The following is a 16106-nucleotide window of genomic DNA, read 5'->3' on the forward strand; positions in this document are numbered from 1 at the left end:
CAGGTTACAGGGCGGAATCGAACCACCGACCTTCCGATTATTGACCGACTCGCTCTACCACCTGAGCCACAGCCGCCCCTCTGTTAACAGAGTAACTCTGGTTGTAAAGCTAAGTTTGCCCATGTTTATATAAAGTGCAACTTCGGCTACGTCGTTGTCGAGTGGTTCTTTTCCAGCTGAAGTTACCACACATACCTTAGTAGTAATGTCATATTAACCCCCCAAAGAGTAGATACTGAGCAAGATAGTTATCTGTAGTTTACCTTTGTGCTCGCGAGTACCCGACCCAGTGCAGGACTCTGTGCTGTGAAGGTGAAGACATGCGGCGGTGGTGTATTTGCGACAATAAAAAAAATCTTTGAAGGAGCGGCGGCTAGGATTTAGGAATGGCGGCCCACCACTCCTAAATGAATGTAGAGGAAACACTGAGCATGGGAAACAGCTTTCTAGAACTGATGTTGGAGACGTTATAAGAATTATAAATAGGAATCTGTAGTGGTGCTATAATAGAGTCCGTAGCCTGTGAAGTCACCATTTTTTCCAGGACTGGTAACAATGCGGACACTTGGAAAAATGTTATACATGCTGATTGCAAGTTTGTTTGATTTTTTTTCCTTTTTGTAAAATATGTAATCAAAAAAATTCAACTTTCTTATTTTCTTTTTTTTCTTTTATGACTTATGGCATTATACTTCTAGTCATGGTTTTCATATTAAATGACTCAGTTAAAGACACAGCGTATGTAGTAAGAGCTGCAATGAATTCACTTTAACAATCTTTTTTTTTTTCCCTCAAGGATGTTGTATTTCTCTACAGCTGATAATAAAATTATATTGTCAGCTTGTGTCTCAGCTTACACTTTTCACCAGTGGATACAGACAGTGTTGCTCTTAATGCTCTGTAGTTGCTTTATTCTCACACTGTATTTAGATATTTTTTAACAAAATAGGGAAACAGTGTGTCACCCAATCTGCCAAGTTGCGACTCCATAGCCTCGAATCCTTCCACCAGTCAGCTCATCAGAGAAGAACCAAAAGTTTTGATGATCTCTTTAAGGCAGATATCAAAGCCTGCCTAAGGGGGTTAGTTTTCCACTCAGTTTTGGTTGTGTTACAACATCAAAGTAGTAAAAATGTGCCTCCCTTTTATTTTTTGCCACTTTCTCTTTGAAGTAGAAGCTCAACAACCTAAAGTATATAAAAAGATCTGAATACTGAGTTTTATTTGATATCTTAGTCATGTAAACATACTATATTTGTTAAACTAAAGATGACTGAGGTGAATAATAATTGTATTGAAACAATAAAAGCTGTATGTAGCTGGCTTTCCATCATGTTGTTAATTTATTTTGTTGACTTTTTTTTGTTGTGATAATAACACAGTGTATCTGTATTTTGTGTGCAGGGGAAAGAGATTCCCATCTGTTTTTGTCTTTAGGGTTAATGAAATTCAGAAGTGGGTGTGTTTACAGCCATGTAATTGGAATATGACCGCCAAACTCGTTATTCACAATGTAACAGTGTTACTATCGCCAATAACTTTGTCTAATCCTCCACCACCTTTCTGTTGCCACAGACTGGGAAGCTCGTATCGACAGTCATGGCAGAGTTTTCTATGTGGACCACGTCAACCGGACCACGACCTGGCAGAGGCCGAGCCACGGCAGCAAGTGTAACCACGGCATCCCCCGGTCAGGGTCCACCCAGCAGATGGAGCAGCTCAATCGCAGGTCAGACCAGGAATACAGGGAGAGAGCGTCAACTGAAGTGTCACTTTGCCAGAATGGCCTGGCTACACCGCACTATCATAAGGGAGAAAACACACTGACTTGTTTGTATTTCTTTAAACCAATCACAGTCATTATAGGTGCGGCTAAGAGAAGGATGCTGCTTCAGTGTTTCCTCAGAACAGTGACAGAGGAACATTTTCATGCAGGACAATAGAAACTGTCAGTAAATATGTAAAATGTCATCCCAGTCTTTCAAATCCTCGACAAAACTTTTCAGTAGGTTGCTGCTCAGAGGTTGTTGCTGTTGTTGTTTCCCAATTGGAAGAAAACGGTAACACACAGATAGAAGAAGGAAGGAAAAAGCCAACTGAAATGAGCTGTAGTTTATACCCACATCCTACATCAAGTGAGGCAGAATGTTCCAACTGTAACAATATCTATTAATAGTGCTGAACAATAAAAATTCCACAAAAAGTTTGTTTTTTCTTTTGTTTTGTTTTTTAATCTTTTATTTTCCCTTTTTCTTTCGTGCCACTAAATGAATAAGATGTGTACTCACATAACAATTAAGTCTAAACAAAAAAAAGGCACCTAATGTATTGAAAGGAAAAGTAGTCAGCTACTTTGAGTTTATATATGTTTGAGTATATCTGCAGAGAAAAGAAATAAAGTAAAAATGGAAATACACAAGTATAAACCAAAATAGCAGTAGCTACCAAACCACATAATCTTCTTTAGCAGATGGAGTTGTATACTTGGCATGGAATCCTGCAGTATATTCTGATTTCCATTTTTCTGAGAGTTTTAAAGACTCCATCTTCAAGTTGCCTGAAAACTTTCAGTCTCTACAAATTGAAATGATTGCAAAACAATTTTTTTAAAGCTTTCAGGTTGATTGAAATGTTAAACTAACTACCTACAGCATATCATTTAGTTCTACTTTGATTTTGGTTGTGTGTTTTGAAGTGTAAAATGTTTTTAAAAACAAACAAACAAACAAACAAACAAACAATTAAGTCAGCAGAAGTCTCAGCAGTCAACAGTCTTAGCCAGTGCAGTATTATAAGCTTATAAGATTCCTACAGTGGAGATAGGCTGACATCTGGTGCCTGAATATGGAACTGAAACCAGGCAATCCAAGGGTGATTGTGAATTACATACAATGGAGTGCAGTGGAGTCAAAAATAGGCTCATGAACAATATTCAAAATATGAATATGCTACAAAATTGTAGAAGGTTTTCTGAGTTTAAAAAAAAAAAAGTGTAAGAGGAGCACTGAGTAGGTCTTGAAATAATTAGGTTGTCAGCAGAGCTGAAACTGTCATTCATCTTGTAGGTACCAGAACATCCAGAGGACCATGGCCACAGAGGAAGAGGGAGGTAGTCAGAGGTTGGAGCGGAGCAGCAGTACGGAGGCTGATTCTGACTCTGCTCAGACAGGTACAGCCCCGAGCCTCCTGAAAGTCACACCATCCACACTTTATTTATAAGAATTGATCCAAAGGCTGATGTCTGTGGTGTGTTAGATTCTATCTATGCTCAGTTTTAGGACCACCAAGTTGTTTTAACTATTTGAAGGCATAATACAGGTTCTACATTACTTCAATGAATGTTTTTTAATGCAATATTTTGTCACCTGGCAATGTAATTTGAGATAGTTTGACAGTGGTAAATATATGTATAATGTCTACAGTACTCACATAAAGTACAAGTGCATCAAATTTGTGCTTAGTATACAACTTGAGTAAATGTACTTACATTGGTGATTCAGCCCTGGGGCCTCATTTATCATCAGTGACTGCGTACGAACATTCCTGCACAAAGTATGAAATTTATCAACTTGTACTTATACTTAGGAATGTTCGGAAATATACGCACAACTCTGACCATGCTTACGCACATAATCTAGTGGAAGAATAGTGAAACTACAAATAAAAAGCATTCAGGGATTTTGACCACCGGCACATTCCAGCAATCAATGAGCAGGATCATGCCGGCAGTGTTGGATGCCATAATTCTCCTGGCCCCAGCCTACATCCAGTTCCCTTACAGTTCCCATCATCAACGAGCCCAAATCAAACGGGGACTTTACTCTATCGCTGGATTCCCAAACATAATTGGAGCCATAGACTGCACCCATATAGCAATCAAAGCAGCATCACAAAACAAATTTAGTCATGTTAACAGAAAAGGGTTTCATTCAATCAATGTACAAATAATTCGCGATGCACATTTGTGGCTATCAAAAGTTGTTGCCCGGTGGCCTGGAGGAATGTACTACTCATTCATTGAGCAGAACAGCTCTGTGGGTGTGTCTCCAAACAGGACCTGTGGAAGATGGCTGGCTAATTGGTGAGTATTACAGACTAGAGTGTGGAAATGTTTTTGCTGGACTTAGTATGGTTATTAAAACATCTCATCTGTAGGTAATCAGGGTTATCCATTGGGTGAACGTTAGGTATTGATTCATTCTCCTCCAGTTGCAGTCATTTCTCGTTTTATGGGATGTGACGCGTTTTTTGGCACTGAGCTTAATGTCAAACCACTTTTAAAAAATTTTGCAAGCTCTTCTCTGACCCAACAGAAATAACTACTGTGGTTATCATGTCTATATCAGCACTTTTTTTTTTTCCTTTGTTGCTTATCCCAACATTTAATGCACCAAACTATATTTTCTGGTTTGCTTCAACCTCGCTGAGAAGTACCTCAATTTCAGTTTCAGAAAAGTTCCTCTTTTTCGCCCTTTTTGTCATGATGATGACAGCAGGTGAGGAAAAAATAAATCTTCACTTGCTTTATAAAGAGGCGTGTTGTTGCCATGTATGGTTAATTGGAGGCGTTTCTGAAGGCAACGTGCTTGAGCACGGTGGTTAAGAACAAGTGGGATTTACTAACACTGATGACTTCCTGATGTGCGTACAACCCACATACGCACGTTTGATAAATATGAATTTTTTTTGTTCTTACACACGTTCTAAATTTCATTCGTATGACAGAATTTAGAACCTTTTCTACACACTGATGATAAATTAGGCCCCTGGCTCCTAAAGCAGCAGCTGCTTCTATCTCTGGAAGCTATCACTTCCAGCTTAATGACAGAGCAATGTCTAACCAGCATGTAATGTGTGTTGGTCGCTGATAACTGATTCTCAGCAGATCTTGAATATCTGGAATATATCTAATTTACCTGTCATCTGTCTGCAGGCCCCGCCTCCCCTGTTAATCACCAGAAGATCAGCCATCTCCTCCAATCACCTGCTGTCAAGTTTATCACACATCCAGAATTTTTCACTGTGTTGCACAGCAACTATGTAAGAAGTGCACTTAGACACGCACATTGCATTGCTCATATTACAGCATCATTTGACACACAGTATACCAACTATTTATGTATCTAACTACACACCCAGTTGTGTATTTGGGACCAGTGAACATTTCACAAGACTAAAGGCTAACTGTTGAAACTGGTTGCTGTAGTACACCCACCTTTTTTTCATTTTTATTTTTTTGAATAATACAATACAAGTGTTTTGTCAGCTTCAAAGCACATGAATAATTTCTTAACACATTATTTGGATGATTGTAAACAGGCTCAAGGGTGCGAATACATGTTTTGTTCTTCTTCAGCAGAATGGACTACTAGTTAGAAAAAGAGTGAAATAAGGAGTTCTGCTGTCAGATTGACCCAAGTTAAAACTGAGTGATTTTATCTACACAGAGACAGACAAGCTAACTGCCAGGCTCATCAGTGCAACCAATAAAAACATTGAGTTGCACTTGACAGATTTTTGGTTACATGTGGAACCTAAATAGTCACGCACTTAAAGCCCTGTTACACTGACTTACATTTATGGTCTCAAGACTTACTGTAACCATGACCATGACTACTGCATTTGTTACCCTATCCTTGAACATGATTTACAGGACAAATCCCTGTAATCCCATTTAGGTCCCCACAACATGAGTAATATCCACCCACACACAAAAAGACAAACACATCCTCACAAATCAATGGTCAGTTTGAGACCATTGATTCTCAGTCAGTGACTTGCTGCACTTCTACATAAGTTCACTTGTAAACAATGCTTCCATCCACAGGCAGCCTACCGGATGTTTACCAGCAGCAGCTGCGTGAAGCACATGATCCTGAAGGTGCGTCGGGATGCCAGAAATTTTGAGCGCTACCAGCATAACAGGGACCTGGTGGTATTCCTCAACAAGTTCGCAGACACTCAGCTTGAGCTGCCAAGGGGCTGGGAGGTCAAGACCGACCCCCAGGGAAAGGTAAGCCCCTTCACACATATACAACAACTCTTCATGGGTTTGACACACGATGGCCAGCACTGCATCAGGCTTAGAAATGCTAGCAAAGAAAAATGAGGCAAGGACAGAACACTGGACTTGCAGTCCTGTTCAGCTGTTTGAAAGTGCTGCTTTAAGCTGTCTGACTACCAGAAAAGGTCAGTCACAACACATAGTCCATGATACCACGCTCAAGTTACATAGTGTCAATATGTTCATGTCCTTAATACCATGAGGAACAACCTAGACTTGCTGAGAGGTTTACATTGCTTTGTGATTAATAAAAGCATCCTGCAGAGCTGGGAGACATAATATAAGTTTTTGCATAGACACCTTAGAACCGTGGCCCTCAAATGGCGGCCCGCAGCCCGCGGCCCGCAGCCCGCAGTCCGGGTCCGGCCTGCAGGTCGTCGATTTGCGGACCACAAGCTGAATGGGCGATTCCTTCACTGAGCGTGTTTTGGTTTGGTCGGCACATGTACTGTTCATGTGACGTAGTCTTTATGCAAATGATGCACTGATAGTCTGTTGCTGGGTCACTGAAAGTGCACTGCTGCAGCGAGACAGGCACTTTTTTAAGTTTCGTTTTCACCGCTGTGTGCTTCCCGATGCTTTACGCGAAGTCGGAGCCTCGATGATGACATGGCCTGTTCCAAATTTGCCGGCAAAAGAAAAGTGTCTACGGTTGGCTGTTACACCATTTGTTCCAAACTTCAAATTCTTGGGACAAGACACAAGATGCCATTTTTCTCATTAGGCAGTGGTTTTTGGCACATTGTAAAATAGTTATGATTCCTGAGTTCTTTGAATAGTTATTTAAATTGGGGGTTTGAGTTATTGTTGAAGTGAAAGTGACATTTGTTTTATTCTACCATTTTTTAAAATTCCCGTTACACTTTAGTCTCCTCAGACCAGCAATACATTTTTTCCTCCTTTTCTTATGGTTATTTATCTTCTGGTCCCCACTATTTTATATGTCGAAATAGAAATGGCATTTTATTTCAGTTTTTTTGAAAAAAAAAAAGATAGTATTATGATTTGTGTCTTGGCTGACGACAATAAACAGACCTTTGACTCCTTGAAAATTGTTCTTGTGGACCTTTCGGATTTGTATTTGAGGACTACTGCCTTAGAACATCTAATGTTTTGAAGAAAAACAACCACAGTAGATGATGTTTGTGTATGAAGTGTAACTTGACAACTGGAACTGCAATGCAGTGCCTTTGGAGTTGTTCTAAAGTAACTACGTTGTGTCATGTTTGGTCAAAAAAAAGTGCAATTTAAAAAAGAGATCTCGCAAAAAAAAAACCTTTGACATGGACTGCAAAACAAATGCTTTTTAGCAAGAAAACATTTGTCATTTTATGAAAGTGTCGAAATTTATTCCAATGAAAAAGCTCAAGGAAGCAATAACTGCTTAATGGAGGTAATGGTGGTCTTTGATAATCCACTTGTGATGCCCTGTGATCTAAAGCAAGGGCACATGGCATGGGAGGCATCGTTAGAACTCTGTGTAATACTCACCAGGAGCAGATTAGTCTGTACAAAAGTGTAACTGAGGAAAAGAATATGAAATTGTGCATTCTGTGTTGTCTATCGTACCCATTATTTTTCTTCTTTCAGTCCACTAAATCATAAATGTAAACCTGAATGTTTTAATTGTAACACGGCAGTTCATTTAGATTCTATATTTTACAATGCATACTGTATAATTTTTATGTTTTCCTGTCTTCTAGTCTTTCTTTGTGGATCACAACAGTCGAGCCACAACCTTCATCGACCCTCGGATCCCTCTGCAGAACGGCCGACTGCCGGGCCACCTCGCCCACAGACAGCACCTGCAGAGATTACGCAGCTACAGCGCTGGAGAGGTATTCACACACCTGTATTGTATGTTCTCAGATTGTCAGTAGGTGCATGTAAATCCACAAAGACTTTCCCTCCTGAAAGACAATGCTGAACTCGAAGAGTATGAGCTAGTGTTTCAGAAGTAGCAGCTTAAACCTAACAAACACATCCACATCTCCGCTATGTACTGGGGTGTCAACATCAAATAAGCTGGAGAGCTTAAAAATAGTTCAGAAGACTGTAGTCAAGGGGAAATAAGTAGTTGGAGCAGATATTCTAGTATCTGTCTACAGAATCTCAATGGCTCATTTATTAACTTGTGTCACAAGTTAATAAATGAGCCATGTAATGTAATATTGGTTCATAATGTATCAACTTAGATGTAAATAAAAGCGCATATTGTAATAATCTACTCACAATGTATTAAAAACATTAACACGTGACAGCAAATGATTAATGTACAATGGGAAATTGGTTGCAAAAAAGACGACCTTTCAAGGTATTGTGAAGACAGAGCTTGAAGAGACCAAGGGATGTGGTGCCAGAAAAGCTAATGTGTACTTAAAGGATCAGTATTCTGGCATCAGTAAAGAAATATGCAAAAGGTATTGGACAGGTCCAGGCGCCATCATCTTCACAGTGCTACTTTTCGAAACGCAGCCATTCCGAAGCCCATCAGAACTGAAACAGTTCAAGAGCATCATCAAATCAACCTCCTCAACATAGGGAAATAGGCCGTCAAACATAGAAACGTTAAACATCGGTGTATCCTAACCATCCTTGATGTATGTAGCAGATACATATGGCTACGCCCCCTGAACACCTTTGCACTTGACAGACTGAAAATAAATAAATAAATAAATGAATATAAATTCCTATTACCTCCCACACAGCCTGTTATTGGCATCAACGCCCTATCACACCATTTGTTCAATGGCACTTATCCAGATTGTTTTCTACTGACTAGATCCTTGCTTGTGATGTATCTGCTCCCAGATGTACGTCGCTTTAGATGAAAGCATCTGCAAAATGAAATTGTAGACATTATAAATTGTAGAAATCGAAGAGCAAAGAGGTTGCTAAACATCTTGTTGAACTCTACACTGAACATGGCCCACCCAAGATTTTGCAACACGATCAGGGCAAAGAATTCAAAGGTGCAGTCCAGAAGCTGATGGAATCATATCAGGTCACAGTCATTCAGAGCTCTCCATATCACCCCCAGAGCCAAGGTAAAGCTGAAAGAACACACTGGGTGCTATGTACAAAAATCATGTATGACTTTGTAAATTGCAAATGAGGAGGTGTTAACTGGATAGCACATATGCCAGTTTATGCAAAAATTATGAATCTGGACAAAAAAGAGGTTCTCAACTGAATGCCTCCTTTTGAAGTGTATTATGGACAGAAGAATAACATTGGGACTCATCACTTGTCCAGCAATACAGGTAATGCTAGTCCTGACTCAGTTCCTGAAGACTTAGAATAGAACATGACGTATCTTCCTGCAGTTTTCCTGAAACCTAAGTTTGAGGAAGACCGCAGGAAGATACGAAGGAGGGCACTAAAGACTATAGAACATTGCATGAAATGTATAACTAAATTGAAGGGAAGTCCACCAATTTACAGGACAAAGTGTTGGTGAGGGTCAGCAAAGGTCCAAAATTTTCGAAAAAGATATGCTGTGGTACCAGGTGTAGTTGTCCAAAGAAATGCAGATCTGTCAAAATACAAAGTAAAGTTCTGAATGCCAATGCAACGTTCCAAGCACAGGTCCAAAAAACATCAGCGCATACAATTGTTACAGCGCATCACCCATGAAATGAGGTTGGAGTCTTTTGAATCACTAGGTTTCAGGACTCATGTGGACCCTAACTCAGATGGCAGCTGCCAGTTTGCAGCTATGGTTGACCAACTTGCCAAACTTGGAATTTTTCAGTCTACAGCATCTCTAAGGCAAGAAATTGTATCAAACCTAGTGCTTCACCCATATGCCATCTTTCTAATTTTGTGGAAGGACAATAGGATGACTATGTGCAAAGCATGCAGCACAGTGGTACATATGGTAATCATCTAACTCTACAAAGAGCATCCACCATATTCAATGTGCAGTTTATGATTGGATCAATACTGGGTGTCGATGTTGATGTTGTATAAATATTATCAGGTTATGTAAAGCACCTGGACGCAATATTGGCCTTGCATCCAACATCAGGCATCGCTTCAGACAAAATTTAAGGTGGATTACCGCATGGATTGTCATTCGCCTGTTAAGCCCCTGATCTGAGTGATCACAGGGACAGTGCTTGACAAATGGAGCCCTGGACTGGATTTTTGTTGGCTAACTGTAATTTATAACTATGTACTATTTGTACATATTGTTTAGTTAAATTGGGACTTATGTATTTTACTTGGGTGTCCTGACAGGCTGCTTTTACAACTGAAGAATTTCTGAGCTGGTTCATGTTTTGTATGACCCTATGTGTCTGTTCTATAAGTATATAGTTTCACAAGTTCCAAAATAAAGTAGAATGAATGAACATGTTATGCTGCTTGTATGATGTATTTAATGTAAGTAGTAGGAAAATGTTTAAAAGCCTTTATTAAATTGGCATTGAAGACCAACAACAAAACAGCACCATTTTAACTCTAAGGTCTTCATCAGGCTATATAGAAGGAAAGAGTTTTAAACTTACTTATTTGAAAATAACTATCTTAAATGTGTTTTTAATGTAAACATTATTGTTTCCTGCATTTATTGTAGAAATAGTAAACAAAGAAAACGCACTTAAACTACATGGACTACAGTCCCCCTTTCTTTTCCCTAATCCACCCTATTACTGTAGTGCTACCGTGTACAAATGTACAGTCAAACACAGACCTTAGTCTGAAAGTGAATTCTAGCAGTTAGTGTGCAAGTGTGGCCGTTATGGACTTAATGCTCCACCACGTTTGCAGAAGTTGTGTGATTCTGCCTACATACAGACAGACAATCCCAGAGCTGAAAGCATGTCATTTCACCCTGTAGGAAAAGCAAAGGTAAAAAATGGTGATAATGTAACACTTCTCTCACAGTATAGGCCATTGTTTCATTATGAGCTGTTACTACATTATGAGCGGCATCAGTCTGGGCTCATAATGTAATAAATTGTCACATTATTACATTATGCGCTGATGATTTTATTACATTGTGAGTCGACTATTACCTCCGCCAAGGAGGTTATGTTTTAGCCGGCATTTGTCTGTTTTTTTGTTTGTTTGCTTGTTAGCAAGATAACTCGAAAAATTATCAATGGATTTTCAGGAAATTTTCAGGAAATGATGATAATGGCACAATGAACAAACGACTAAATTTTGGTGATGTTCTGGCTTACTATCAGGTTATTTTCTCATATAACAGTAAATGTTGTGTCACAGTCGCGCAGATTGCTGTCGTTGTGCCGTTTGTCCACTAGATGGAGCTCTGACTCATTCAATCCTGCAGTTCTCACCGCTGTCTTCTCAGTAGTACAGGTGTAAGCTGTAGCCAGGCAACATTACAGGAGTGGGCTGAGCAGAGCTTGCTGACAGATGAGTTAATAACGACATTGTGAAATTAACAAAGATTCAACATGTCTCCTGTTTCACTTTAACTCTTTTTGCCATGTGTCATGACGATTGACGCGTGCTTCGGTGCATTGGCCATGTTTTTCATTTACATTGCATTACTAAAGTTTTGCTAACCCAGCTTAAGTTATTGCCTGTCTGTTCATGTTAGTATTAACTAAACATTTAAGTTATTACATTATGTGCCGTTATTACATTATGAGTTGTGACAACTTGTTGCATATCATTTGTTTAAATGATTTTTTTTTTTAAACTACATGTAAAATTGATGATTTATAGTTTTTTTTAGATCTATTTCTTCATTAATTACAACATGTGATTTTTTATTTTTTTTTTCGTACGGAAAGAAGAATAAGTGTATTTGTAAAATCTGCATATCCTCACCAGCCACTGTATTAGGTAGACCTTGCTAGTACCGGGTTGGACCCCCTTTTGCCTTCAGAACTGCCTTAATCCTTCGTGGTATAGATTCAACAAGGTACTGGAAACATTCCTCAGAGATTTTGCTCCACATTGACATAATAGCAACACGCAGTTGCTGCAGATTTGTCAGCTGCACATCCATGATGCGAATCTCCCGTTCCACCACATCTCAAAGATGCTCTATTGGATTTGGTGACTGTGGAGGCCATTGGAGTACAGTGAACTTATTGTCATGTTCAAGAAACCAGTCTGAGATGATTCTTTATGACATGGCACGTTATCCTGCTGGAAGTAGCCATCAGAAGATGGGTACACTGTGGTCGTAAAGGGATGGACATGGTCAGCAACAATACTCAGGTAGGCTGTGGCATTGACACGATGCTCAGTTGGTCCTAAGGGGCCCAGAGTGTGCCAAGAAAATATCCCCCACACCATTACACCACCACCACCAGCCTGAACCGTTAATACAAGGCAGGATGGAGCCATGCTTTCATGTTGTTGATGCCAAATTCTGACCCTACCATCCGAATGTCGCAGCAGAAATCGAGACTCATCAGACCAGGCAACTTTTTTCCAATCTTCTATTGTCCAATTTTGGTGAGCCTGTGCAAATCGTAGCCTCAGTTTCCTCTTCTTAGCTGACAGGAGTGGCATCCAGCGTGGTCTTCTGCTGCTATAGCCCATCCGCCTCAAGGTTTGACGTGTTGTGCATTCAGAGATGCTATTCTGCATACCTCGGTTGTAACGAGTGGTTATTTGAGTTACTGTTGCCTTTCTATCAGCTCGAACCAGTCTGGCCATTCTCCTCTGACCTCTGGCATCAACAAGGCATTTGCGCCCACAGAACTGCCGCTCACTGGATATTTTCTCTCTCTCGGAACATTCTCTGTAAACCCTAGAGATGGTTGTGCATGAAAATCCCAGGAGATTAGCAGTTTCTGAAATACTCAGACCAGCCCGTCTGGCACCAACAACCATGCCACGTTCAAAGTCACTTAAATCAACTTTCTTCCCCATTCTGATGCTCAGTTTGAACTGCAGCAGATCATCGTGACCATGTCTACATGCCTAAATCCATTGAGTTGCTGCCATGTGATTGGCTGATTAGAAATTTGCGTTAACGAGCAATTGGACAGGTGTACCTAATAAAGTGGCCGGTGAATGTATGTGTTTCCCAGAACAGACACCCACCTGAACTTATGTGGAGCAGAAACACTCACCTGCTTCTTAGCAGATGACAAACAACAAAATGACCTTGGTCTTATAAGGTTGTTCAGACTGAAGACAGATGTCCATCTTGTCAGTGAACAGCTTGTTCTGTTGGTGTTTGCTCGCAGGCCTCTGACGTATCCAGGAGTCGCGGGGCTTCTCTGATGGCCAGACCTGGAAACAGCCTGGTGGCTGCCATACGGAGCCAACATCACGGAGACTCACAGCAGCTGGCTGCTCCATGTAAGCACTGTCATACCATCTTGTGCTTTATAGCCACTATTTACCACACAGACCACCTTGTTTAATGTCCACTAATTGCCTTGAATGATTTTATTTTTTGAGTCTGTTCATTTCTAAACTCTCTGTCTTTCCTGACCAGCTTATAATGACAAGATCGTGGCGTTCCTTCGACAGCCGAACATATTTGACATGTTACAGGAGCGACAGCCCAGCCTGAGCAGAAACCATGCACTGAGGTAGGCTTGTTTCTCAAAAATACTGACATGCAAAAACACATCCACCTGATGCTAGTGTCACACAGGCAACAGTATTTTCACTATTTCATTTCCTTTCACATTTGATGGAACCTCCTCACTGCTCTGTAGTGGCCGACAGATTTAAAAGTGCTACAAACGTACATTGTTATTGGTCTTCCTCTCCATTGTGCATCTACACTTTATCATGAAGCTCTTAACTTTAACTGAAATCAAAATGGTTGTGTGTGGTGTCTTACTGTGGCTTCAGAAAGTATTCAGACCCCTTCTCTTTTTACACACAGTCTTGTGTTGTAGATTTAATCTTAAATGTTTAAAATATTTTTGTCCCTCTATCTACTCTCAATAAACCACAATGGCATAGTGAAAACACATTTTTAGAATTCTGTTGATAATAAAAATTAAACTGTAGGGCGCCGCTATAGCTCACCTGGTTGACCTGATGTCCCACGTATAGGGGCTATAGTCCCCAACGCAGCGGTCATGGGTTCAAGTCCCGCTCATGACCCTTTGTTGCAGGTCCTTCCCCCAATCTTCTCCACCCACTTTCGTGTCTCTCTCTCTGCCCTATCTAATAAAGCCAAAAAAGTCACCAAAAAAAATCTTAAAAAAGAAAAAAACTAAACTCTGGACCACTGCAGTAAAAATGGGTCTTATCAGGACGTGGACCCAAAGCTGTTTGGAAAGCTTTGGGACTTCCAGGGAGCACAGTGGTCTCATTCACTGCATCATCAGTGCTACATGGAGAACCAGATACTTTTAACATGAGCTTGTCTTTTCTGTTAAAATCACACATCCCCTATCACAAAGTTATCACGGTTTCAAGATGCAAAATGCGTACCTTAAAAAAAACAGTATCTCGGAAGGAGGAGTGAGAACATAAATACAAAAAGAAGGTCATTCAATAAAAGGTACCATGAGTGTAATTCCATGAGTAAAGATGCACATTTCTTGAAAACAGAGTTTAAGCTTTTTGGCAGAACAGACAACAGTACTAAACTCAAATATAGTTTGAATCTGAATTGGACTTTCCTCTTGACTGATCAGGGAGAAGATCCACTACATCCGGACAGAAGGCACTCAGGGGGTGGAGAAGCTGTCATGTGATGCAGACTTAGTCATCCTGTTAAGGTGAAGAACCTTGATGACTTCACCATCTTCAACATCTACTTTGTTTTATAAAGACTCCTAACCTGTGGTTGAACTTTATGTGGTATACAAAATAATGCCTGCTATGCTTTGCCTCCTGTCTTTGCAGTTTATTTGAAGAGGAAATCATGTCATATGTTCCTCCTCACCCCATTCACCCTGGGTTCAGCTTCTCTCCTCGCTGTTCACCTGCCTCCTCGCCACAGAACTCTCCTGGTAGGACTTGTGAATCTTTGTTAATGCACCAACACAAAACTGTGTTGAGATGATTGTGTTTATTTATGTTTTGCATATGATATTTGATTAAAAGAGAACTTGTTAACATTTATCCTACAAGAGATCCAATGTAGCTCTTTTTTTTTTTTTAGAAGTAGCTAAAAAAATTGCATTTGTCAACAAGGAGCCACGTAGAGTTATTGTATTGTGCATATTTACAGCTGCATGCATGTGTTTCGAGGGCCATCTATGATGTAAGATGTCAATTTTGTATGTCACAATGAAAAAATATGAATAACAAAAAGACAAATCTCTGTCTTTTTTAATGTTCGATTTTTAGTTAATTATGATCTGCTATATCTTTTTTTTTTTAAATGGGAAACTGTTTTTTTTGTTTTGTTTTTTTTTTTTCATTTGTTCATATGTCTACAACAAAAAATGTCAATTTCATAAAAATCTAGTTTTAACTAACATATAAATGACTTGAGTGTATTACAGTCCCTGTAACATTCGGGGTTAGCAGGTGACTTCATATTTGTTTTTATTGCAATAATACATTAAGCCTGTTGCTGATGACCTTATTCATCTACATACCTACGTTATAAAGTACATGTCAGACAAGTGATGATAGTGGACATTTACTGCAGGAAGAATTTCACAGTGAGCATTCCTGTAGCAGGCATTACTGGTCATCTCATAGCCATCCAGATTATCAAACAAATATATATTTACATTGTATTTGTTATTAAAAAGCATTAACTTTTACTTTGCAAACCTTGCTGGGAGCCATTAATACAGTATGTCATACATTAGGTAATGTATCACTTACACTGCATGCAGACAAAAATAGATATTACCTTATTTTTTATAATGCAAGCAGATGGACATACAAACTAGACAGTAGTAGAAAAGTGGTAGAAATAAGTTTTCCTGCCTGTCATCTGAACCACCACTGTGTGTCAAATAGCAGGAATAATTACTCACATTTGCAGGAGATGCTTCATTCTGGAGCCCTGCTGAGAGCGGAAACCACACACACACACACACACTCACACACACACACACACACACACACACACACACACACACACACACACACACACACACACACACACACACACACACAC

General features: G+C 39.8%; 1 protein-coding gene across 1 annotated transcript in view; it reads left to right on the forward strand.

Moving 5' to 3' along the window:
• Positions 1-1575: 1575 nt before the first annotated feature.
• Positions 1576-16106, forward strand: part of hecw1a (HECT, C2 and WW domain containing E3 ubiquitin protein ligase 1a) — a gene marked incomplete at its 5' end in the record, with an annotated part of 27298 nt that continues 12767 nt past the window's right edge. The window contains 9 exons of the mRNA XM_008302822.1: positions 1576-1729; positions 3066-3169; positions 4934-5040; positions 5828-6013; positions 7768-7902; positions 13246-13360; positions 13500-13596; positions 14662-14745; positions 14873-14979. Coding sequence (XP_008301044.1) covers positions 1576-1729; positions 3066-3169; positions 4934-5040; positions 5828-6013; positions 7768-7902; positions 13246-13360; positions 13500-13596; positions 14662-14745; positions 14873-14979 — 1089 coding nt within the window. The remainder of the gene's footprint in view (positions 1730-3065; positions 3170-4933; positions 5041-5827; positions 6014-7767; positions 7903-13245; positions 13361-13499; positions 13597-14661; positions 14746-14872; positions 14980-16106) is intronic.

The sequence above is a fragment of the Stegastes partitus genome, unplaced genomic scaffold, assembly GCF_000690725.1.
Source record: "Stegastes partitus isolate 25-593 unplaced genomic scaffold, Stegastes_partitus-1.0.2 Scaffold1887, whole genome shotgun sequence".
Taxonomy (NCBI): Eukaryota; Metazoa; Chordata; class Actinopteri; family Pomacentridae; genus Stegastes; species Stegastes partitus.